Below are 23,898 nucleotides of genomic sequence, written 5' to 3'. Positions count from 1 at the left end.
ATTTTGTAGAGAGGAAATTGAATGAGTGTATGGAGAGAATAGCATAATGGATGCATGACAATAAATTAGTTCTGAATTTTTAAAAAAGATAGAAATGATGAAACCCTGTTAGAGTTGGGAAAATTGAAAATTCAAGATGTGATTTTCACTATGTCATCACACATAAGGATGTTAGATGTGCTTGTGGATGCTCAGCACATGTCGTTAAAGGAGCATTTTTTTCAATTACGATTTTTGACAAAAGCGTCTAGGTTAGATGTCTAGGTTAGATTTCCAAATTGTGGTGCAGAGCATAGGATTGTCCAGATTGGATTTTTGCAATTTTTAACCGTTAGGCATTGCAAAAAATAAAATCAAAGCACTCCAGGTTGTGCAAAATGCAGCGGCGAGAATGATTAAGGGAGTAGCATGGAATGAACATATAATACCGGTTTTGAAAAGTCTTCATTGGTTGCCAATTCAATGTAGAATTGATTATAAAAATCAATTCTACATTGATCTATGTATGGAATCTATGGCAGTGGAATCTATGGTAGTGGTCCCCAACCTTGTGCTGGATGACCACCAAGCCAATCGGGTTTTCAGGCTAGCCCTAATGAATATGCATGAGAGAGATTTTTCTATATAATGAAAGTGACAGGCATACAAATCTGCTCCATGCATATTCATTAGGGCTATCCTGAAAACCCGATTGGCCTGGTGGTCATCCAGGACAGGGTTGGGAATCACTGATCTATAGGGTAACACCGTGGTATTTAAGGCAGGCATTGAAACAATACATAACTTCTCGAATGCTAAGGTCAAAATCTACCATGAGGCTATCAATATTGATACTTGGTGAAACTTATTACAAAAAGACGCAAACAACAGCCATTTCTGTGGTGGGTCCTTTGAAATGGAATGCTTTACCGGGATATTTGAGATTATGTAAAGACAAGATGTCCTTTAGGAAGCAACTAAAAAGATTTGTTTGTGAAAGCCTTTTACTAAGTACACAATGTTTTAGATTTTGATAATCTGCTTCATTTAAGTTTTATTAGCCATGTGCTAGTTTTAGCAACAGTTAGAAGAGTTTGGAGGATTAAGTAGAAAATGTTTTACTGATTACGTGTGTATATATGTCTATGTATGTTTACATTGTAAGCCGCATGGGCCTTAAGCAGTGAAGACATTTTTAAAATAAATTTAAAAAACATGCATCCTGTTTTTCCCTTGCCATAGACAAGTTCGCCCAAATTCTTCCCAGAACCAATTCTTCAACCACAGAAAGTCTACCACTATACCATCAATGCTGATAACCTTGTCAATTAGACCTAGAGGGCATTGACTATACTTTCTTGAGGGTCCATGCTTCCTTCAGACTATCTCACCCTACTGACCATCTGCCACCTGTTGAGTTAAAAAGAAAAATTGTTTATCCTTGGACAAGCAGGCAGCATATTCTCCCAAATGGGTGATATCATCCACGGAGCCCCGGTACGAACAATGAAAAGTGTAGTATCACTTTAAGCTTTAACAAGCTTTTAAGACTGCCCGCACTGCACATGTGTGAGTGCCTTCTTGCACGATGCCAGCTCATGAGGTGGTCAGTTTTTCATTTTCTGCGTAATGAAGAAGACATATCTCTTGTTTCTCCATCGAGATGCCTTCCTGCTTATATTTTTTATAAAATTTTTCAAATTCTTCTCTCTATACTTTTCTTTTGAAAAATAAGAAAAGTAGAAATGTAAAAAGAAAAAGTAACTTTGGACTTTCTTCAAACTTTTTTCGAAGTTCAATGGCCTTCACAATTTCATCCTTACTTCCTGCAGTGATCATCGATGGATTTTTGACCTTGTTTCTACTCTCCTCCTTTGACTGTATCTGACTACAGGGCTATAGATTGCCAGAAGATAAACACTATTGATTAATGTCAAAGTTTTTCTTCTTTTGTTTCTTTCTTTTGACATCTAATCTAATCTTCCATTTGTGAGTCGCAAAGACCTATACAAGCTCAAGGCAATAGATCAAAGTGGAAATGGGAAAGCAGTAGGGGACAGGGGCATGGAGAAGCAAGAGGAGGGACCTAGAAGTAGAGGTGCTATACAGAAACTGAAACAGTTAATTGTCTGGAGGGCCTCTGCACATGCGTGTATGTCAATATGATGATGTCACTCATGCTTGTGATGTCATCACGGTGACATCTGCACACTTCCGGGTGCCTCAAGCCGTGGCCACTACCTTTACTGTGCCCTGGCTAGAGAAAGTTTGAGATATGCTGCTTTAGAGACTCCATGCTTGGATGGTCAGGTGTATACTTACAATCTGAATGACAATTTTTATCTAAGTAAAGGTTTCTGGCCTTACTCTGGCCAAACCCTATTTGCCTCGGAGTGAACTTTCAAACTAAATCTGCATAAAAGCCTAAATTTGCATAATAGACTGATTTGCATAATCAACCAACTAGTTACTTGGATTTAAGTGTATTAAAATAAGTGTTGCAATCCTGAGAGAATTTTTCCTCACTCTTCCTCGGAGATATTAGGTCACAGACTATTTGATGGCTTGATCATTTTGACTTTTTCTCACCCTGAATAGAACATAAGAATAGCCTTACTGGGTCAGACTAATGGTCCATCAAGCCCAGCAGCCTGTTCTCACTGTGGCCAATCCAGGTTACTAGTACCTGGCCAAAACCCAAAGAGTAGCAACTTCCATGCTACCGATGAGGGTAAGCAGAGGCTTTCTCTATGTCTTAATAACAGACTATGGATGTTTCTTCCAGGAATTTGTCCAAAACTTTCTTAAAACCAGCTACGCTATCCGCTTTTATCAAATCCTCTGGCAACGCATTCCAGAGCTTAACTATTCTCTGAGTGAAAAAATGTTTCCTCCTATTGACATCATCGGCATCATGGAAACATGGTGGAACGAGGAAAATGTCTGGGACACTGTGCTACCAGGATATATGCTATACCACAGAGACAGAGTAGGGCAAAAGGGTGGGGTATTGCCCTGTACATCAAAGAGGGACACGCCGGAAATGAAAAATAAGGTAGAGTCTCTGTGGGTCTAAATACCGGGAACAAATGGAACGGAAACGAAGATTGGCATCTACTACGGACCTCCAGGCAGTCTGAAGAAACTGATAGAGAAATGATGGACGAGATTAAACACAACTGCAAGGGAGGCAATGCAGTTATCATGGGCGACTTCAATTATCCGGGGATAGACTGGAACCTAGGCACCTCCGACTACAGTAGGGAGACAGGTTCCTGGATGCATTAAGTGATTTCTTCTTGGAACAACTTGCCAAGGAAAATACTAGAGGAAATGCAATTCTGGACTTAATTCTAAATGGACTACGAGGACCGGCACAAGGTGTAGAAGTAAAAGGATGCTGGGAAACAGTGGTCACAACATGATCCTCTTCAACCTGGACATAGGGGCAAAACATCGATCCAGAACGACGGCCATGGCACAGAACTTTCAAAAAGGGAATTACGAAGGGATGAGACTCATAGTGGGGAAGAAGATTAAGAAGAGGATAAGCACTGTAAAAATGCTAGAGCAAGCTTGGTCCCTTTTTAAGGCCACAGTCACCGAGGCGCAAAATGTATATATACCGCGTATCAACAAGGGATCCAAGAGGAAAAAGAACAAGGAACCGGCGTGGCTCGCTGTAGCGGTGAAGGAAGCAATCAGAGACAAGAACTGGAAAAAGCACAAACAACATCAAAGCAGGTGCCATAAGGTGGTAAGAGGGGCCAAAAGAGACTACAATGCAAAAAACTTCAAGCTGTTCTTTCGATATATTAAGGGGAAATGACCCACAAAGTAAGCTGTGGGGCCATTGGATGACCATGGAATATAGTGAGTGCTAAAGGAGGACAAAGCCATTGCCGATAAACTGAACACATTTTTTGCGTCTGTATTTATTGAAGAGGATATACACAACATACCGGAAGCTGAAAGGAAACGAAGACGGGAAACTGACAGGGTTGACAGTCAGTCGAGAAGAGGTATGAAGGCAGATTGATAGGCTTAAAAATGATAAATCCCTGGGACCGGACGGCATCCATCCAAGGGTAATCTAGGAACTGAAAGGTGATATAGCTGAACTGCTCCAACTAATAGCCAATCTGTCAATCAAATCAGGATGGATTCCAGAAGACTGGAAAGTGGCGAATGTTACGCGGATCTTCAAGAAATGTTCAAGGGGAGATCCGGAAAACTACAGACACACTGGTACCGGGAAAGATGGTAGAGGCGCATCATTGATCACTTTGACGGACACAATCTGATGAGGACCAGCCAGTACAGCTTCAGCAAAGGAAGATCTTGCTTGACGAATTTGCTGCATTTCTTCGAGGGAGTAAATAGGCAGATAGATATGGGTGACCAGGTCGAAATTGTATATTTGGATTTTCAGAAGGCGTTCGACAAGGTTCCACATGAACGACTACTTTGAAAAATTGCGAGCCATGGAATCGAGGGTGAAATACTCACGTGGATTAAAAACTGGTTGGCGGATAGGAAACAGAGAGTGGAGGTAAATGGACAATACTCGGACTGGAAAAGCGTCACGAGTGGAGTGTCGCAGGGTTCGGTGCTTGGGCCCGTGCTCTTCAACATATTTATGAACGACCTGGAAATTGGTACGGAAATGGACAATACAAAGTTATTCAGAGTAGTGAAGACACAGAAGGAATGCGAAGATCTGCAGCTTGACATAAACATGCTTGAGAAATGGACCACGACATAGAAAAGAGGTTTAACGTGGATGTGTAAGGTGATGCATGTCGGTAACAAAAATCTTAAACACGAATACAGGATGTCCAGTGCAGTACTCGGAGAGATCCCACAGGAAAGAGACTTGGGAATACTGGTTGACAAGTCAATGAAGCAGTCCGTGCAATGCGCAGCGGCGGCAAAAAGGGCAAACAGAATGCTAGGAATGATTAAGAAGGGGATCACAATCAGATTGGAGAAGGTTATCCTGCTGCTATACGCCCCCACCTGGAATACTGCGTCCAGCACTGGTCGCCGTACATGAAGAAGGACATAGTACTACTGGTAAGGGTCCAGAGAAGAGCGACTAAAATGGTTAAGGGGCTTGAGGAGTTGCTGCACAGATAGATTAGAGAAACTGGGCCTCTTCTCCCTTGAAAAGAGGAGACTGAGAGGGGACATGATCGAAATATTCAAGATAATGAAGGGAATAGACTTAGTAGATAAAGACAGGTTGTTCTCCCTCTCCAAGCTAGAGAGAACGAGAGGGTACTCTCTAAAGTTAAAAGGGGTTAGATTCCATACAAACGTAAGGAAGTTCTTCACTCAGAGAGTGGCAGAAATCTGAAACGCTCTTCCAGAGGCTGTTATAGGGGAAAACACCCTGCCCAATACTCATAGACCATCTGGATTGTTTTGCTCTTACGTCCTGGCTTTTGGAACACAAAGCGTTAGCGCTTATGGGGTACTCGGAAGTGGTCATTACTACTCTCCTCAAATATAAGAAGCTGACCACAGTCTCGGACTATCTTAAGGCAGATGGCAGTTCTTATGTTGGTTCACTTTGTCTAATATTAAATTTTGTTAATATCAGACACCATTTAGTGTGACATACTGTACATGCAGTAATGGGAGAAATCAGAGGTGGGTAGGGAAAAGTCTTTTTCACATTACTGTATATTATTTCAAGCACTATTCCAGAAACTCCCTAAAATTATTCTATTATACTAGTTTAGAATCTTAAGAAAACAATTAAGGACTATAATTTGGCTGCTGCAAGACCATGGTTCATTTGTATTGCTGCCAGCTTTTTATGTTCAAAGCTGTGCTGCTAAAATAAAACTGTGCAACCCCTTCTCAGGTTCTGTGAAAAAAGTACTGTTCTTACCTAATGTTAAGTAAGTCTATTTTTCCAGAAATATAAGAATTGCAAATATAAAACATTCTCCAGACACCCTTTGATGGAGGGACCTGCTTTGAAGTTTTCCCTTTTATATCATTTCCTTCCTCATTTGCAATGCAATTGCTTTCTAAAGAAAAAGTGCCAAAGTTTTAAGGGAAGGAAAATAGGAAATATTAAGTGCAACTAGTCTTTAAGCCCATTACATTAACGGGTGCTAGATATGTGTGTCTTTCTTTCTTTCTCTCTCTCTCTTTTTCTCCTTGGCCGCTTTCTGTCTGTCTGTCTTTCTTTCTGTCTCTCTCGTTCCTCGGCTGTCCACCACCATCACACCTTGCCTCTCCCCCTGTCCAGCAGTAGCCCTTCTCCCTTCCTTTTACCTCCCCCGTCTCTAGCAGCACCCCTTCCCTGCTCCCCCTGTCCAGCAGCACTCCTTACCTGCTCCCCCTGTCCCTCTTCCCTGCTCCCCCTGTCCAGCAGCACTCTTTACCTGCTCCCCCTATTCCTCTTCCCTGCTCCCGCTGTCCAGCAGCACTCCTTACCTGCTCCCCCTGCCCTCTTCTATGTTCCCCCTACAGCCGGCTTCCTAGTGTCTTTGAACCGCTGATGCTCCTCTTCAAAGCAGCCTGCTGAGGATTGCGGCCGGCTGTAACGAACCTCGCAGGCCACTCTGCACTACGGTAGCACGTTCCCTCTGACGCGATCGCGTACATCAGAGGGAACGTGCTATCGAGGTGCAGAGTGGCCTGCGAGGTTCCCTACAGCCGGCCGCGATCCTTAGCAGACTGCTTTGAAGAGGACCAGCGCCGTCGGCAGCAGTTGGTGAGTGAGGGCGGGAGGGGAGAGTTGCCAGCGTGTTCCCTGCCTCTGTGTTCCAAAATGGAATTTGGCATGGAGGGACACAGCACGGCGGCAGCTATCACAAAACCCTAAGTGCGCATGCGCGCTTAGGGTTTTATTTTAGAGGATGCCAATGTTTAGAAGAGCATTTATTCATAAATTTGCAAAAAACTATTGTATTGGATACACTTTCATACCTTTATAATTATCATGAACTTCATTCATTCATTTTTAATATTTATACACCACTTATAGCTTAAGCGGTTTACATTCAGGTACTCAAGTATTTCTCCCTATCTGTCCTGGTGGGCTTACAATCTGACTAATATAACTGGGGCAATAGAGTGTTAAGTGACTTGCACTGGACTTAAACCCTTGCAACCTCAGGGTGATGAGGCTGCCGCCCTAATCACTAGGCCACTTCTCCACTCTAGTGCTGCCCGATTCAGGGAGACTCCTTCAACCTCACAAGTGATCTCTCAACAAATCTATCTTATGATAGATCTCAAATGGGGAAACCTCCGAAATAGATCTCTTTGATTCCCCCACAATCACAACCATCATTATACTGCTCCAGATTGTACAGTCATAAGAACATTCTCAAGTTAGCTATAAAAAGAATTGTTCATAAGCAGTCAGATCACCTCTTTAGTTTGCCTGATGCTTAGTTTCTTGGTGGCCTTATTTCAGTTTTTTCTTCAGCTTAATCTCCAAAATATGTGGACTAACAATACGTTGTATAGGCTGATATCTTTTAAGCAATTTTGAATCTTAATTTAATTTCAGTTTACATTGTATGTTTTCCTTTATTGACTTGTAATTATTGTCAATTGTTAAAATTATAAATAAAGAATATAAACAAAAAAAGAATATAAGAATTGCCGCTGCTGGGTCAGACCAGTGTTCCATCGTGCTCAGCAGTCCGCTCATGTGGCGGCCCATAAGTCATAGACCAGTGCCCTAACTGAGACTAGCCTTACCTGCGTACGTTCCAGTTCAGCAGGAACTTGTCTAACTTTGCTTTGAATCTCTGGAGGGTGTTTTCCCCTATATCACCCTCCGGAAGAGCATTCCAGTTGTCTACCATTCTCTGGGTGAAGAAGAACTTCCTTACGTTTGTACGGAATCTATCCCCTTTTAACTTTAGATAGTGCCTTCTAGTTCTCTCTACCTTGGAGAGGGTGAACAATCTGTCTTTATCTACTAAGTCTATTCCCTTCATTATCTTGAATGTTTCGATCATGTCCCCTCTCAGTCTCCTTTATCAAGGGAGAAGAGGCCTAGTTTCTCTAATCTCTTACTGTACGGCAACTCCTCCAGCCCCTTAACCATTTTAGTCACTCTTCTCTGGACCCTTTTGAGCAGCACTGTGTCTTTCTTCATGTACGGCGACCAGTGCGGGACACAATATTCCAGGTGAGGGCATACCATGGCCCGGTACAGCGGTATGATAACCTTCTCCGATCTGTTCGTGATCCCCTTCTTAATTATACCTAGCATTCTTAATTATTCCTAGCCGCCGCCGCACATTGCACGGATGGCTTCATCGACTTGTCGACCAGTACTCCCAAGTCTCTTTCCTGGTGGGTCTCTCCAAGTACTGCACCGGACATCCTGTATTCATGTATAAGATTTTTGTTACCGACATGCATCACTTTACACTTATCCACATTGAACCTCATTTTCCATGTCGATGCCCATTTCTCAAGCTTGATTATGTCACGTTGCAGATCTTGCAATCTCCCTGCATCGTCACTATTCTGAATAACTTTGTATCGTCCGCAAATTTAATCACCTCACTCGTCGTACCAATGTCCAGGTCATTTATTAATATGTTGAAGAGCACGGGTCCAAGCACCGAACCCTGCGGCACTCCACTCGTGACGCTTATCCAGTCTGAGTATTGTCCATTTACCCCCACTCTGTTTTCTATCTGCCAACCAGTTTTTAATCCATGTGAGTATTTCACCCTTGATTCCATGGATCGCAATTTTTCGAAGTAGTCGTTCATGCGGAACCTTTTCGAACACCTTCTGAAAATCCAGATATACAATGTCGACCAGCCTGTTTACTCCCTCAAAGAAATGTAGCAAGTTGGTCAAGCAAGATCTTCCTTTGCTGAAGCCATGCTGGCTGGTTTAAATACCTATGTTTAAATACCTACGTAATGTAAATGCGCATGAGTTGAGTCTATTTCATTTGAAAGGAAACTCTGCAATGAAAGGACATAAGATGAAGTTAAGAGATGATAGGCTTCAGAGTAATCTAAAGAAATACTTTTTTACAGAAAGGGTGGTAGATGTACGGAAGAGGTGGTGTAGACAGAGACTGTGTCTGAATTCAAGAGGGCCTGGGATAGGCCCTCAGAGAGAGAAAGAGATAATGGTTACTGCGTATGGGCAGATTAAATGGGCCATTTGACCTAACCCACTACATCTGTAGTAGACCTTTGCTCTTCATTTGTTATTAGACAAATTTGCTGAATCTGTAATTTCATCAATTACCGGGGATTTTCTGGAAGCTTTAAAATTAGCTGATAAATTTGATCCATAAATGTTATGCAATTACAGACCAATTTCTGACCTTCCAGTAGTGGAAAAAAATTATTGAAAAAGCGGTTTTGTTACCAGTAAGTTAAAAATGTTCAGGGACAGGATTCCTTACAAAGTGGGTTTAGAAGGTTGCATAGTGTGGAAACACTACTATTGTCAACAGTAGATGAACTTAGGAGGAAGTTGGATAAACAGAAATTTTTTTGTTTGGTGTCATTAAATATTTTATTAGTATTTAATACTATTGATATTGTTCTGCTGTTAAGAGAATTGGCTGGATTGGGTGCATAAGGTATAGTACCTGAATGGTTCTGGTCTTAATTGTCTGAGAGATCAGTTCAAGTGCATGGTAGGAAATCTGTTGCCTCTATTTATTTGGTTTTTAAGGGAGTTCCAGGAGGTTCTGCTTTATCTGACCTACTTTTTATCATCTATATGTCATCTTTAAAGTAGATGTTTCAGGATCTGAAAGTCAGCTATAGGATGTATGCTGATGACATCCAAATGTTTTTCCTGTTATGATCAGAGGGGAGATGCATATGAAACTACAAGGTTATATGAGAAAGATTGGTTATGGATAATAAATTGTTGCTGGACATGGCTAAGACTGAAATTGTGATAATAGGGAGGAAGCCACAAGTGTTTTCTATTATATATAGTAATCTTAAAGGGGTTTTAATCCTTGCCAAGTCCTCATTTAGAAGCCTTGGTATTATATTAGATTTGCAACTTTCCTTAAGAACAAGTTGGGAAAGTAGTGAGAACATGTTTTTACAATCTGTGTATGTTGAAATTGAGACCGATGTCGAAGTGGTATGACTTTAGGATTGTGGTACAATCCTTAGTATTGTCCATAAATTCCTAAAATCACCAGTTTTTGTTTTATTACATTGCTGTTTTTAGTGGGGTTTGGTGCCAAAAGTCTGATGGTGGCCATCTTGGATTTTAGCGATCTTTTTTTCGAAAGTCTTCTGTACCTTCAAATCTTCTCAATTGGCCTCAAAATTGGTGGAGATGGAGTTCTTTGGCTCTTTTACCCCCAGTACATGCCAAGATTGTTCAAAATGTGCATTGGAAGAGTATCCTTGTGCTGCATTGCATGGGAGGAGAACTGGACATGGAAATCGATCTATAAACTAGGAGTCACAGTTCAAGGAGGGTTGTGGAGGAAAACTTTCATCTGTTCTGTGAGGGTGGTGAATTTCACCCTTTAGAGCAGTGTATCGCAAACTGTGCTGCAGCACACTGGTGTGCCTCCTGAAATTCCAAGTGTGCCACTGCACACTGAGGAGGCAGAGAAGCGCCGGCCAGCTGACTTGCCTCTCTCCGCAAGATGCTCCTCCTATAGGGCCAGAGATTTGACGATGCAGGTTTCTAACGGCATCGGGCTTCTGTCTACCTCTGCCGGGTCAAGCTTTCCCCTCTCTTCATTGATTAAAAAAAAATAGAAGAAGAGAATATTCACGGGTAAAGAAGAGCTTAATAGTTCTCACTGTAACAGCGCCGGCACCTATAATGGCAGTCACTAGGACCCAGAAGGAAGTTTCTTTTTTCTTTCCTGCTCCTGCATGAACAGCGAAGGATGGCAGTTTGCAGCTTTCATTTAGTGCTAAAAATCCAGTGAATTAGGTGCACAGGCACAGACGTGGCAGATAGATCCCTCCCCTCCAGGGCCCTGACTTGGTACCACAAGGGGAGGGTAGCCAACAGCCGCCGATGTTGTGGGAATCAAAAAAGCCGGCAGAATCGACAGGTAGAAATAAATCTAAGCTCCTGATGCTGGAATACTGCCCCACACCGTCACCACCAGCAGCAGCATCAACTACACAGAGGAGGGAAAGGGTACTGCTTGAGAGGGGGAGGATGAAGGGAGAAGGGATATTGCTGGACATGGTGTTATATTAGATTTGCAACTTTCCTTAAGAACAAGTTGGGAAAGTAGTGAGAACATGTTTTTACAATCTGTGTATGTTGAAATTGAGACCGATGCTGAAGTGGTATGACTTTAGGATTGTGGTACAATCCTTAGTATTTTCCATACTGGAGACATGTTGCCAATGGGGGTGGAGGAGAGAGGAAGAAAAGTTGGCTAAGAAGCTACGTCATTGTTGTCTCCTTCAAGACGTGCATTCTCGCCAAGGTCACCCCCCCCTCCCCGACACCCTGCCAGGGGTACCAGCGCAGCTCTTCAAAGAGCAACTCAATGAGTTCTTTTGGAGAGAGATTGGTAACATCTTCAAGTTGAATTCTGCATTGCTGTTTACATCAACTCCCTTGGTACCGGCCCAGTCTGAGCATAGAACATTGAGACCTCAAGGTACCACATACAGATCGCCATTGAAGCGTCGGTCTACATCGCATCGATCTGCCAGTAGACAGCGACGCTCTTCCTCGAGACATCAATCCTCAGCATCCCAACGCAGCTCTTCATCAAAGCATTGTTGCTCTGCATTGAGACATCGAGCTACTGCTTCTTCAATGCATCAGCGCTCTTCATTGAATAGACGGTCTGCATCGAGGCACCCTCGTTCAATATCACATCTCAGGATTGGCCCGAATCTCTCCAAAATGGGATAGCCCCCTACAACCCCTACCTTTGCTCTCCACCAATCCCATGCCATCTGTAAAGGCTTCAGCAGGGCCTGTATACCACCTTCCAGCCCCCCTGGAATGGAGTGCATTGAACACTGAGTGGGGGCTTTTGTAAGTAACCAGGTGGCGGAAAGTGAGTAACACTGGTATGGAGCTCATGAACCTGCCCCTCCTCTGTCTTTGTACGAACTTCAAATACTGGATTCAAGCTTGGTGGGACTTCCAAATAAATAAACTGATTAATCCCCAGTATACCCCCTCATCTTTACTGACTACCCAAAGTGACAGCATTTGTAAAGGGTATAATAATTTGGGCAACAAAACCATTTTGACTAGAGCTACCCTCCCCAAAAAGGAAAACGAGAGTTCTCTCTACCTGATGCACAAAGCCCTGAGATGATCAAGCTTGTCCTCTATATTCAAATTATAAATCTGCTGAAATTCCAAATGCAGATGAATGCCTAAGTATTTGAGAGTACCCTTAGACCACGCAAGGGGAAATGCAGGGTCCTGTTGAGATGGACAGCCAGCAGAGACCGCCAGTGCCTCCGACTTGTTAAAATTAATTTTAAGCCCAGAAAAAGAGGCAAATTGATTGATAAGAGCCACCAACCTGGGGATCATCACCTTAGCATTAGCATTGCCTACAAATAACAGCATATCATCGGCGAACAGATTTCTTTTCAAACCCAGGCCGGGTACTGTAGGGCAAACTTGATTCTCCTGTCAAACAATTGAGTGCAGTAAGGGGTCTAACAGCTGCGCTGCTCTGATACTCTTGGAGAAAAGTCCTGAAAGAGTAGGATCTTTTGGCCCTTGTATTCCAGCTCCCTGCACTGCAGATATCGGGCCATAAGCTGGGCTTTCTCCGCTTAGTTGAAGATGCGGGCAATAACAGGTCGGCCCTTATTCCTGGCCTTTCTGATGACCCCCCACTCTATTCACCCTTTCTGCTTTCAGGCACATTCCATCCAGTTCAAGGTCCAGCTCTGTCGGCAGCCATTTTTCCACAAGGTCCCACAGCTCCCTGTCTTTCACTGTCTCTGGTAGCTTGATGATGTGGATATTATTCCTCCTGCCTCTATTTTCCTGATCGTCCACACGATCTGTCAGAGCCTGTTTCTGCTTTTCCATGCTCACAACCTTCGTATTTAGGGTTCCAGTCAGGTCTTCATGCCAGGAAACTCTCTTCTCTGTTGTATATGTACTGCATGACCAGCAGCGCTTTCTGTCAGCTCATCCAAAGCCGCATGTACCTTGGATAGTTTGTCATCCAGGATATCTGCAAGAATGTGTGTGATTTCCTTGATGGCGGAGTCCTGAAGATGAACCATCGGCAAATGCAGATCCGCCACAGCGGATGTGCTGGGGGATGCCATCTTGCTGAGAGGCACGCTAGTGCGAGGCTTGGCTGGCCATAGGGTTTTCGCCGGCATACCACTGCACCGGGAAGAGTAAACTGCCTGATGACTCCCCACAGTAAGGCAGAATATGACCCACTATCCCACAGCAGACACTGTGCCCCAGAAAACCAGCTGCAATGGGATATAAATGCATGTTTGAGAGTTGATGTAGGGGAGAGAAGGCTCCAGGTGTTCGATCAGGTCGCTGCCATTACGTGACTCCTTGTAATTTTATGTTCGTTTTTATTATTTAAGCCACTTTGTGATAGGCAGAATACAAACTTTTAAAAATAAATAAATATCAGCACTTACGCATGTATGATAAAGAATAAATGAGTTCTTACTGGCATATACATTCACAGCGTGTCTCCTGCCTCAAAGCATTGCAACTTTTGTGGGAAATTTCAGAGATGCAGTTTTATAAGACCAGTTGGGGGGCATATGTCGCTTTATAAAAGGCATTTGTAAACAGCCTAGGCACTCTGTTAATTTCTTTTTTTTTTTGGGGTGGGGGTGGGGGTTGGCACTTAGCAGTGAACCAGTACAAGGCGGACTACAATCCAAAATTAAAACATTTACCCTTAAAATGGAGAATATCCATTAGTATTATGCACTAATACTGACTTTAGTTTGCTTAATTTTCATTCTTTTTGTTTTGCAGGAATACCGATAACTGTGCCACCACCAGGTAACTTGTTTCAGCTTCTTTTAAATATCACTTAGATTTATTTATTATATTCTTCATTTATAGTATGTATGATAAATCTGATCAGTATGGCATTTTCTGGTGAATAAACTTTTTGACATCTTGACAATCAGAATATTGATAGCCTTATTTCAGATTCACTTTACTGCAAAGCACTTTTGGTAATTTGTTCTAAGAATTCTTTTACAATCAAACAGAGGAAAGGAAGCAAAAATGAATATAGCAAAGTAAAGTATGTGCTTCAAAATAGAAACATAAATAATATCTGGTACCCACTGGTATAAATCTAAGGTAGAGGAAAAGACTTCAGTTTCTCCACCTTTAGTAGTACAACAGCACTTCTGTTGCAAAAACATAGGATTCTGTACTGAAGCTGTTGTCCTTCTATAGTCACAAACTTTGCAAAAGAGTGTCACTCAAATCTCTCAGCTCTTCTCCTTCACCAGTGGAAAATAGCTCCCTCTTCAGTTTTCCTTCTGCAAGTGAACTGAGAAGGTATATTCTGATCTGCTCTGCTTCCTTTTTATTATTACCCCAGGACACGCAGGCAGATATTCTCACATATGGGCGACGTCAACCACGGAGCCCCGATGCGGACAGCTTCACAAGCAGACTTGCTTGAAGAAGTTTTGGAAAGTTCACGACTGCCGCACCCCGCCCGACGTAGGGTGCGCATTTCCTCAGCATTTCCTCAGTTCTAAGTTTTTCGCGGAGCCGAGAAGTCCTCGTTTTGATGCTCTGCATGAAGTTAGTTCTAACTCATGCCTTCTCTTCACCGCGGCTCATGTACTTAGTTTATTTTCTTTATAGGGTCGCTGTGTTGCACGTGTTTAAAAAAAAAAAGAAGTTTAATTTTTTCGGTCGTGTCACTGCAGGGCCTGGTCCGCGGCCTCAGCCTACAGGCTTCGATTTCGCCACAGCTGTGTTTCATTTGATGTCTCAGCCAGTCACAGAATTTAAGAATGTAGCTGGTATCAACGTGCCATCTCCATCACTGATCCACATAAGTGGTGTGTACAGTGTTTAGGACCTGACTATCGTCCGGAGTTGTGCGCCTACTGTGCTACACTTCAAAATAGAGCTCTTACATGTCGTTGAGTTCAGATAGAAAAAGTCTTCGGGGGAATGGTTCTTTCTTCAACTAAAGCCTCAACCCTAATTGCGGCCTCAACCTCAACTCCGTTGAAATCTTCTGTGAGGCCCAAAGCTTCAACCTCGATCTCAATGGGGAAGTCCTCATCCTCGGGGAAGTCAGTAAAATCTTCTCCAGAGGGGCCGTTATCCTCAGTGTCTCCATCGGGTAAACTATCCAAGTCAACCCCTAAGGAGTCACAGGCCATTCCAACAGCGACACTGGTGGACTCGATCACTTCGAGACTTCCCAGGAAGTGTGTCTCAAAATCGAGGCAACACTCTTAAACATAGAAACATAGAAATAGACGGAAGATAAGGGCCACGGCCCATCTAGTCTGCCCACCCCAATGACCCTCCCCTACCTTTCTCTGTGAATAGATCCCACGTGTCTATCCCATTTGGCCTTAAAATCAGGCACGCTGCTGGCCTCAATAACCTGAAGTGGAAGACTATTCCAGCAATCAACCACCCTTTCAGTGAAAAAGAATTTACTGGTGTCCCCGTGCAGTTTCCCACCCCTGATTTTCCACGGATGCCCCCTTGTTGCTGCAGGACCCTTGAAAAAGAAGATATCTTCTTCCACCTCGATGCGGCCCGTGAGATACTTGAATGTCTCGATCATGTCACCCCTCTCTCTGCGTTCCTCGAGTAAGTACAGCTGCAACTTATCCAGCCGTTCCTCATACGGAAGATCCTTGAGTCCCGAGATCATCCGGGTGGCCATTCTCTGGACCGACTCCAGTCTCAGCACATCCTTACGGTAATGCGGCCTCCATAATTGCACACAGTACTCCAGGTGGGGCCTCACCATGGATCTATACAATGGCATAATGACTTCAGGCTTACGGCTGACGAAACTCCTGCGTATGCAACCTATGATTTGCCTTGCCTTGGATGAAGCTTGCTCCACTTGATTGGCAGTCTTCATGTTCTCATTGACGATCACCCCTAAGTCTCGTTCTGCTTCAGTTCTTGTTAGGATCTCGCCATTAAGGGTGTAAGTCTTGCATGGATTTTGGCTGCCTAGGTGCATGACTTTGCATTTTTTGGCATTGAAGCTGAGTTGCCAGGACCTAGACCAGCGCTTCAGTAGGAGTAGGTCATGCATCATGTTGTCGGACATTGAATTTATGTCTGTTGTGCTTTTGCCCACTACATTGCTTAGTTTGGCGTCATCGGCGAATAATGTTATTTTACCTCGCAGCCCTTCTGCCAAGTCTCTTATAAAGATGTTGAATAGGATCGGGCCCAGGACCGAGCCCTGCGGCACTCCACTGATTACCTCCGTCATTTCAGAGGGGGTGCCGTTCACCACTACCCTCTGAAGCCTACCTCCAAGCCAGTTCCCAACCCATTTCGTCAATGTGTCGCCCAATCCTGTAGAACTCATCTTGCTCAGCAACCTGCGGTGTGGTACGCTATCGAATGCTTTACTGAAGTCCAGGTATACGATGTCCAGGGACTCCCCAACATCCAGCTTCCTCGTCACCCAGTCAAAGAAGCTGATCAGGTTGGATTGACAGGATCTCCCCTTAGTAAATCCATGTTGACGAGGATCCCGTAGATTCTCCTCGTTCAGGATCGTATCCAATTGGCGTTTGATTAGAGTTTCCATTAGTTTGCACACTATTGATGTGATGGTATTTCCTACCATGTCACCAGTCTGTAGTTTGATGTCTCCATCTTGGAGCCTTTCTTGTGGAGTGGAATGACGTTAGCCGTCTTCCAGTCCAACGGGACGTTACCCGTATTAAGGGAGAGATTGAAGAGCGCGGATAGCGGTTCCGCCAAGACATCACACAATTCCCTGAGCACCCTGGGGTGTAGGTTGTCAGGCCCTATTGCCTTGTTAAACTTAAGCTTTGACAGCTCGCAGTAGACACCGCTGGGTGTAAACTCGAAATTACTAAACAGGTCATATGCGTCAACCCTTGTCTGTAGCTGAGGGCCGAGTCCTGGCGCCTCGCGGGTGAAGACTGAGCAGAAGTATTCATTTAACAGTTGGGCTTTTTCCGAGTCCGCTTCTACATAGTCTCAGTCTGGTTTCCTAAGACGTACTATCCCGCCTGAGTTCTTATTTCTGTCACTGATATATCTGAAGAAGGATTTATCTCCTTTCTGGATGTTCTTCACTAGAGACTCCTCCATGCGGAATTTGGCCTCCCTAACTGCTATTTTGATGGCTTTTGACTTGGCCAGATAGACTTCCCTAGAGACCTCTTCTTCGAGGTCATCTTCCTTGGAGTCCATAGCCACACCAAATGTACCAGCTCCAGTGGTCTCTGTGCCGGCTTTGCAGAATATGCTGGAAGTTATTCTGCATCAAGAGTTTGGTAACATGCTTGCCAAATTAACTCCTACCTTGACCCTGCTTCCTGCAGTCCAGCCTGAGCACACAGCAGTAATACAAGGAGTCGAATCCTTGAGAGTGCCTCGAGAGAAACCTACACACACTATACAAGGAGTCAAGTCCTTAAGAGTACCTCGAGATCAATCTACACACACTGGGCAAGGAGCTGAGTCCTTGAGAGTGCCTCGAGATACATCTATACAAGGAGATGAATCCTTATCAGTGTCTCGACTTCGATTTCTAACTTCCAGCCCTTCCTCTACGCATAAGGCATTGCCTTCTTCGAGGCACAGGCCGAGGACTCCTCTACATTCTTCATCGAGGCTTGATTTGAGATCACTACCTTGTTTATCTCCACACCACCCATTGAGACATTCATCGAGGCCCAGGTCCTCTTATCGAGACAGAACTCATTTCTCAAGGCATCGAGACTCCTCGAGACAAGCAACTTCCTTGTCAAGGAAATCTACTGGGGAGCCGCAGCATTCTTGTCAATAAAGTTATTCTCCTGTGAGGTTTTCTTCAACAGCTGGTTCTTCCAAACCAAAACATTTTGCTTCTCCAGCTCATTCCAGAAGTGGTCTTTCATCTGCTTTGTTGCCTATGGATTCAGATTTGTGCTATCAATATTCCAGAGAGGCTTCACCTTCTTTCTCTGCCATGAGAGGTATTTTGAGGGGCTCTCGTTCATCTTCACCTCAGGGGGGGCCACTCCTGTTCTGATCCGGTGTCCATTATGAAACATTTATGCCAAATGAGTAAAGACTTCAACATCACTTTGGAGTCTGATTCAAAATACTCTAAGGAGTATTTAGAAGAAATGGGAATGCCCAATCCTCCTAGGGATTCATTAAAATTACCCATGAATGGCATTCTTACTCAAACTTTTAAAAGAAATCTTGATACACTATATTCTATTCCTGCTGTGCCAGCAAAACTGGAATCTAGATATAAGATGGTCCACTATAATGTATTTGAGAAGTCTCAACTATCCCATCAATCTCTTCTCATTGAGTCTTCTTTAAAAAGAACCAATCCGGTCAAGGTCTATGCCACAGTCCTCCCTGGCCGAGAGGTCAGGACCATGGACAAGTTTGGCCATCGGCTGTATCAAAATTTTATGATGACAAATAGGATTTTAAACTACAATTTTGTCTTTACATCATATCTCAAGCATTGGGTCAATGCTATGCCTACTTTCTTCAAGTATCTTCCAGACCATCGCCTGCCAGAGTTTTAGTATATGCATTCCACTCTAGATCAACTTCGCTTTCATATGGTTCAGGCTGCATATGATGCTTTTGAGATGTCCTCCAGGGACATTCTCAGGAGTGCTAGGTGGTGATGCACCTCTAGCTTGGCTCCGCTCTGTAGATGTGGATCCCAATCTGCAGGATCGACCGGTCAACATTCCATGTCAAGGGAATAAGTTGTTCGATGACTCGATTGAGGCAGCTACAAAACGCCTATCTGAGCATGAGAAATCATTTGCCTCCATAGTTCGGCCAAAGCCTTCCACTGCTGAAAGTTACAGACCTTCTCCATCTTATCAGAGGCGTTATCCTCAGAAGGTAGCACCTTATTCAAGGCTGCCTCCTAAGAAACAGCAGCAGCAACAAAACAGGCAGCGTAAACTAAACTAAACCTTAAGTTTATATACCGCATCCTCTCCATAATTATAGAGCTCGGCACAGTTTACAAGAGTTTAAATAAAAGCAGGAGTAGCATAGAGGAGTTGGATGTTGAGTCCAGGGAGGAAGAGAACATTACAATTTTGTGAAGAGCCTAGTTTTCAGGTGCTTACGGAATAATTGGAAGGAGCCCAGACTCCGTAGTGGGGCAGTAAGATTATTCCGGAGCTCTGTGATTCCAAAAAAAGAGAGATTTGCCCAATTATCCCCACGTAGAGGATACCTTTTAATAATAATAATAATTTATTGTTTATATACCGCCAAAGCCAAGGTAGTTCGAGGCGGTTTACAATAAAGAAGAGCTGGACATACAGCGGAAAAAAAAAATGAAGTCTTTGAGTACATGGCTGTTTGTATAGAGTAAGGTAACATTGTAGGGACGGTTTACAATAAGAATAAGTCAATGGGGAGCAGGTCATACAGTGTGGGGTAAGCAGTGAAGGCTTTGGGAGATCTTGATCATTGGGAAGTAGATCGAGGAGATTTACAAAGAAGGGTAGGTCATACAGTGTGGGGAAGCAGTGAAGGCATTCCTGGTCACGAATCGTTTGAAAAGGTTGGTTTTGATTAGTTTTCTGAAGTTGAGGTAGGATGAGGCATGCATGATGGTGCTGCTTAGCCAGTCGTTCTGTAGGCTTGCTTGGAAGGCAAGCGTTCTGTCAAGGAATCTTTTGTATCGGCAGGTTTTTATTGTAGGGTTGCTGAACATGCGTATTCTGCGTGTAGGCCTGGTGGAGCGGTCTAGTTTGAAGTGGGAGACCAGGTACAGAGGGGCCAAACCGAGAGTGGATTTGAAACAGAGACATGCAAATTTGAACAATACTCTTGCCTCCAGGGGCAACCAGTGGAGTTTTTGGTAGTAGGGGGTTATGTGGTCCCATTTCTTTAGTCCGAAAATCAATCGCACAGCTGAGTTTTGTATGATTCGGAGTTTTTGAACGGTTTTCTTGAGCGACCCCAGATAAATGATATTGCAATAGTCAAGTAGGTTTAGGATGGAGGATTGCACCAGTAGGCGGAATGATGTTGAGTCGAAGTATTTTCTGATGGTTCTAAGTTTCCTTAGTGTCGAGAAGCCCTTTCTGATTAAAAGCTCTGAATGCGTATCTAGGGTGAGTTAGTGGTCCAGTGTCACTCCTAGGATTTTTATGGTATCGACAATAGGGAAATTCTGTCCATTCAGTGTTATTGTAGTATCTTTGATTTTGTCATTTGGGCTTGCCAGGAAGAATTTGGTTTTTTCGGGGTTGAGCTCCAGCTTGAACTCTGTCATCCATGTTTCGATTTGTTTTAGAGTTAGTGCTAGATGAATCTTCGTCTCAGGGGTCAGGCTTGTTAAAGGCAGAAGTATGATGATATCGTCGGCGAAGGGAAGGATAGTTTAAGTTTTTTGGTGGGCCTGGTGGTGTCAGGGCTCGAGGAGTTCCAAGAAAGAGGGATTAGTGGAGGGAGGATGCCGTGTAAGATCTTAAAAGCTAGGCAGATGCATTTGAAATGAACTCTGGAAATTATTGGGAGCCAGTGAAGTTTGAACTAAAGATATAAAATTTTGTTGATTTGTTTTATTGAGATTACAAAGTAGAGATGTTGGGGGAGGGGAAGCAGCAAGATTGATACAGCTAGAGAATAGAGGCAAAGTTAAAAAAAAATGCTGTGTAAGCAGAATCACTTCCATATGGTAACATGGAAAGAAAGAGAGTAGCCCAGTTAAGTGACAGCAATGCAAAAACTCATCCATGTTGATACCATTAGATATGTCTTCAGTTACTGTGGCTGATTTTCATCCTGCCTTCATTAGAGAACATAGTCTGTTTCCTTTGAATTTTTCATGTCTAAGAAAGTCAAGAAGCTGATGTGTCATCTCCTGGAAATCCTCTCCTTCTCTATACCACCATGTATGGGATGAGAAGGAAGGTTTGAATGACCACACATGACTGTATAGAATGAATTAGAGTAAACCCTTGGCTTGAATTGCTCTGTGGAAGTCAGCATTCTCTGAGATCAGCAGGATACTATGCCAACATAGAAGGGAGACATCATCCAATAGAGAAAAAAGATCTCTGAAGCTAGAAAAATCCTGAAAGCTTTGAGGGACTGCACATGCATGCCATTTCCTGCCCTGCATCAGCACACTAGTCTATTTTTCAATTAATCTGGTGCGTCATGGCATCCTATTCTCCCCTTTAATCTTTCTTGTGTAAGTTAACATTTGTGTTTTCTATTGTGATCTGTTTGCCGCACCTTGATAGATTCTCCCTTTAAATGTGCCCCTGTTGTAACACACTTTTTGTGCTCTGAGCTTTTGAATATAAATATAGGCACTCAGCCATAATAAATTGTCAGAGGCCAATTAAGGAGCATATCGTGCCCATTGTTGTTTTTTCATTTCCCCATTTCTGTTGAAGGCAGCTTTATAGACAAGTTCTCAGTCTGGACTATCTAATGTTCTGTTTGTCTTTGGAGACAAGTTAGTTCCTGTAACAGATGTTTTCTAAAGACAGTAGGATATAAGTCTTTATGTATCTGCCCACTTGCCCTTAGAGTTGTCTCATAAACAAGCTTTTCAAAGACTTAGGAGATCCCATACAAGGCAGAAACTTGTACACCTGCGTGGTTTGTCACTGAAAAGCTTCTATAATTTATTTAGCTGAAGAGACCTTTTTTTCCCATATGGGCTGCAACAGGTAATATCACCCATCTGTGAGGACTTGCATACTGCTGTCCAAACAAAACATCTGTTACAGGTAATTAACTTGTATATATATATATATATATAATCCCGAGTGGTATGAAATACAATATCAACTATAGGTAGCAAAATCCACTCAATAGGAGAAGTGCACTAAAAAGGAAAAGGCCTCAGAGATGGAGCCTACGCACAGTCATAGACTGGGGAATTCAGCGTAGTTTGTTAGCTCCTGGCTCCAATCATTGGCCAAAAAACCTGTATTTTATTTCCTAACTTTTTTAATTTATTACTTGTACCTTAATTTAAAACGTTTTTTGAATTTTTAGTTTCTTTAGTTTTTTTTCAATAACCTTAAAACCTTGTCTATATTTTACCACCGCTAAAAGTGTTAAACATACTATTTCAATGCACTCATCCATGAAACTGAGAACAAGTTAAGGTTTCAAAAATGCTACAAGCTTGAGAACATGCCAGGGCAACAATGACTCGAAAGAGTGCCTCAAGAAAGTGCCGACGCGGCCAGCATTTCGCGGGTTTATTTTTCATCCGCTGTGTCAGAGCCAGTGTCATGGCATGATAGATTTCTACAAAAAACATAACAATAGTTTAGAATCTGAAAAAGAGCTATAAATAATCAAGAACAGCTCACTTACTTATTCGCAATGTCTCATCAACAATTCTCAGTCTAGTACAAAATGGCGACAGCGTTCTTTTTATCAATTCATGTACGTGATGACATCATGAATAATTAACAAGAACAACACTGAAATCAAAAGAAATGTGCCTGTTTAGTGCACTTCTCCTATTGAGTGGATTTTGCTACCTATAGTAGGTAATTAACTTGGTCATATTTATTTTCATATAGATGGAGCATGTAATGCTTCATTCCAGCTTATTCTGTTTTTCTTTGACATGCTGTTTACTGATTTCTCAGTTAAATATTTCAGGTTTTCCACCACCACCTTCATTGATACCAACGATAGAAAGGTAATAATAGTGTATTTTCCAAACGCTTTCATTTTCTATTCTCCAGAAGAGTATAAATTAGTGTGATTGATTGTAATGTTAATCTCATTGCTAATAGTTCTAACTATTTCAGAATATCAACTTTATGTTTTTGTTCAAATTCTTACTTTTAATGTTATATCTTGACTCCTCTCTTTCTATATCCTAATGTTATGTTGTATTACAAATTATATTTTATTACAATAAACAGCATTATCCAAGAACAAACAAGATGCTAATATTCTTACTGATGGGTGATATCATCCCAATGGAACCTGACACAGCAAGCACTCCCCAGTACTATTCTAGAAGCATTTTGAAGCCTATTGCACACATGCTTGCCTTCCAACTCATTTCACATGGAGACCTGCTCAGGCTGTTTCTTCATGCAGAGCACTGTGGATATGTATCTGCTTTGTCTCCCAGAGTTCATTTCTCTCACAGTTTCCCTCATGGCTCGTAGTAGTAGTATCATCACCAGCAAATTTGTGTATATTTCTTGTGCAAAGCCAGTGCTCCTTCAATCTCCCCTTTTTTTTCTCTCTCTGGTCAGATTTTTCAACACTTTCAAGTTTACTTGTTTTTTTCCATGGTTTACTATGCACCTTTAGGTTTCCATCATCGGGTCGGGAACTTATTCACCATTGAGCCATTTGATATTGCTGCAGCTGCATTTCCTCATATATTCTAGAAAACTCCCAGTGGTTTTAAAAGGTGCTACAGGTGCAACAGGACTATGGCCTGGATGCACTAAAGATCTATGGCCTGGATGCACTAGATCTCTGTTGGCCGATTCTGGATGAGTGATCGATGCACAACCAAGTTTGCATGCAAATGATTTGCACCATTTTCCTCTCCACCACCTCCTTCGGGAGTGCATTCCAGGCATCCACCACCCTCTCCATAAAAAAGAATTTCCTAACGTAACTCTTAAGTCTACCACGCCTCAACCTCAATTATGTCCTTTGATTTTATCAGTTTCCCTTCTCTTGAAAAGGTTTGGTCCTATATTATTACCATTCAAGTATTTAAATGTCTGTATCCTA

At 42.8% G+C, this 23,898-nt stretch overlaps 1 protein-coding gene across 5 annotated transcripts in view; it reads left to right on the top strand.

The window, feature by feature from the left end:
• Positions 1 to 23,898, top strand: part of FIP1L1 (factor interacting with PAPOLA and CPSF1) — a 342,276-nt gene that overhangs the window by 152,837 nt on the left and 165,541 nt on the right. For all 5 annotated transcript variants that reach the window (XM_033945458.1, XM_033945476.1, XM_033945465.1 and 2 more), the window contains exons 12-13: positions 13,939 to 13,965; positions 22,795 to 22,834. In XM_033945458.1, coding sequence (XP_033801349.1) covers positions 13,939 to 13,965; positions 22,795 to 22,834 — 67 coding nt within the window. The remainder of the gene's footprint in view (positions 1 to 13,938; positions 13,966 to 22,794; positions 22,835 to 23,898) is intronic.

Source organism: Geotrypetes seraphini, chromosome 1, assembly GCF_902459505.1.
Source record: "Geotrypetes seraphini chromosome 1, aGeoSer1.1, whole genome shotgun sequence".
NCBI classification, from domain to species: Eukaryota; Metazoa; Chordata; class Amphibia; order Gymnophiona; family Dermophiidae; genus Geotrypetes; species Geotrypetes seraphini.
Note: the sequence above shows the minus strand (reverse complement) of the source record. Positions and strands in the feature narration are given on the sequence as shown.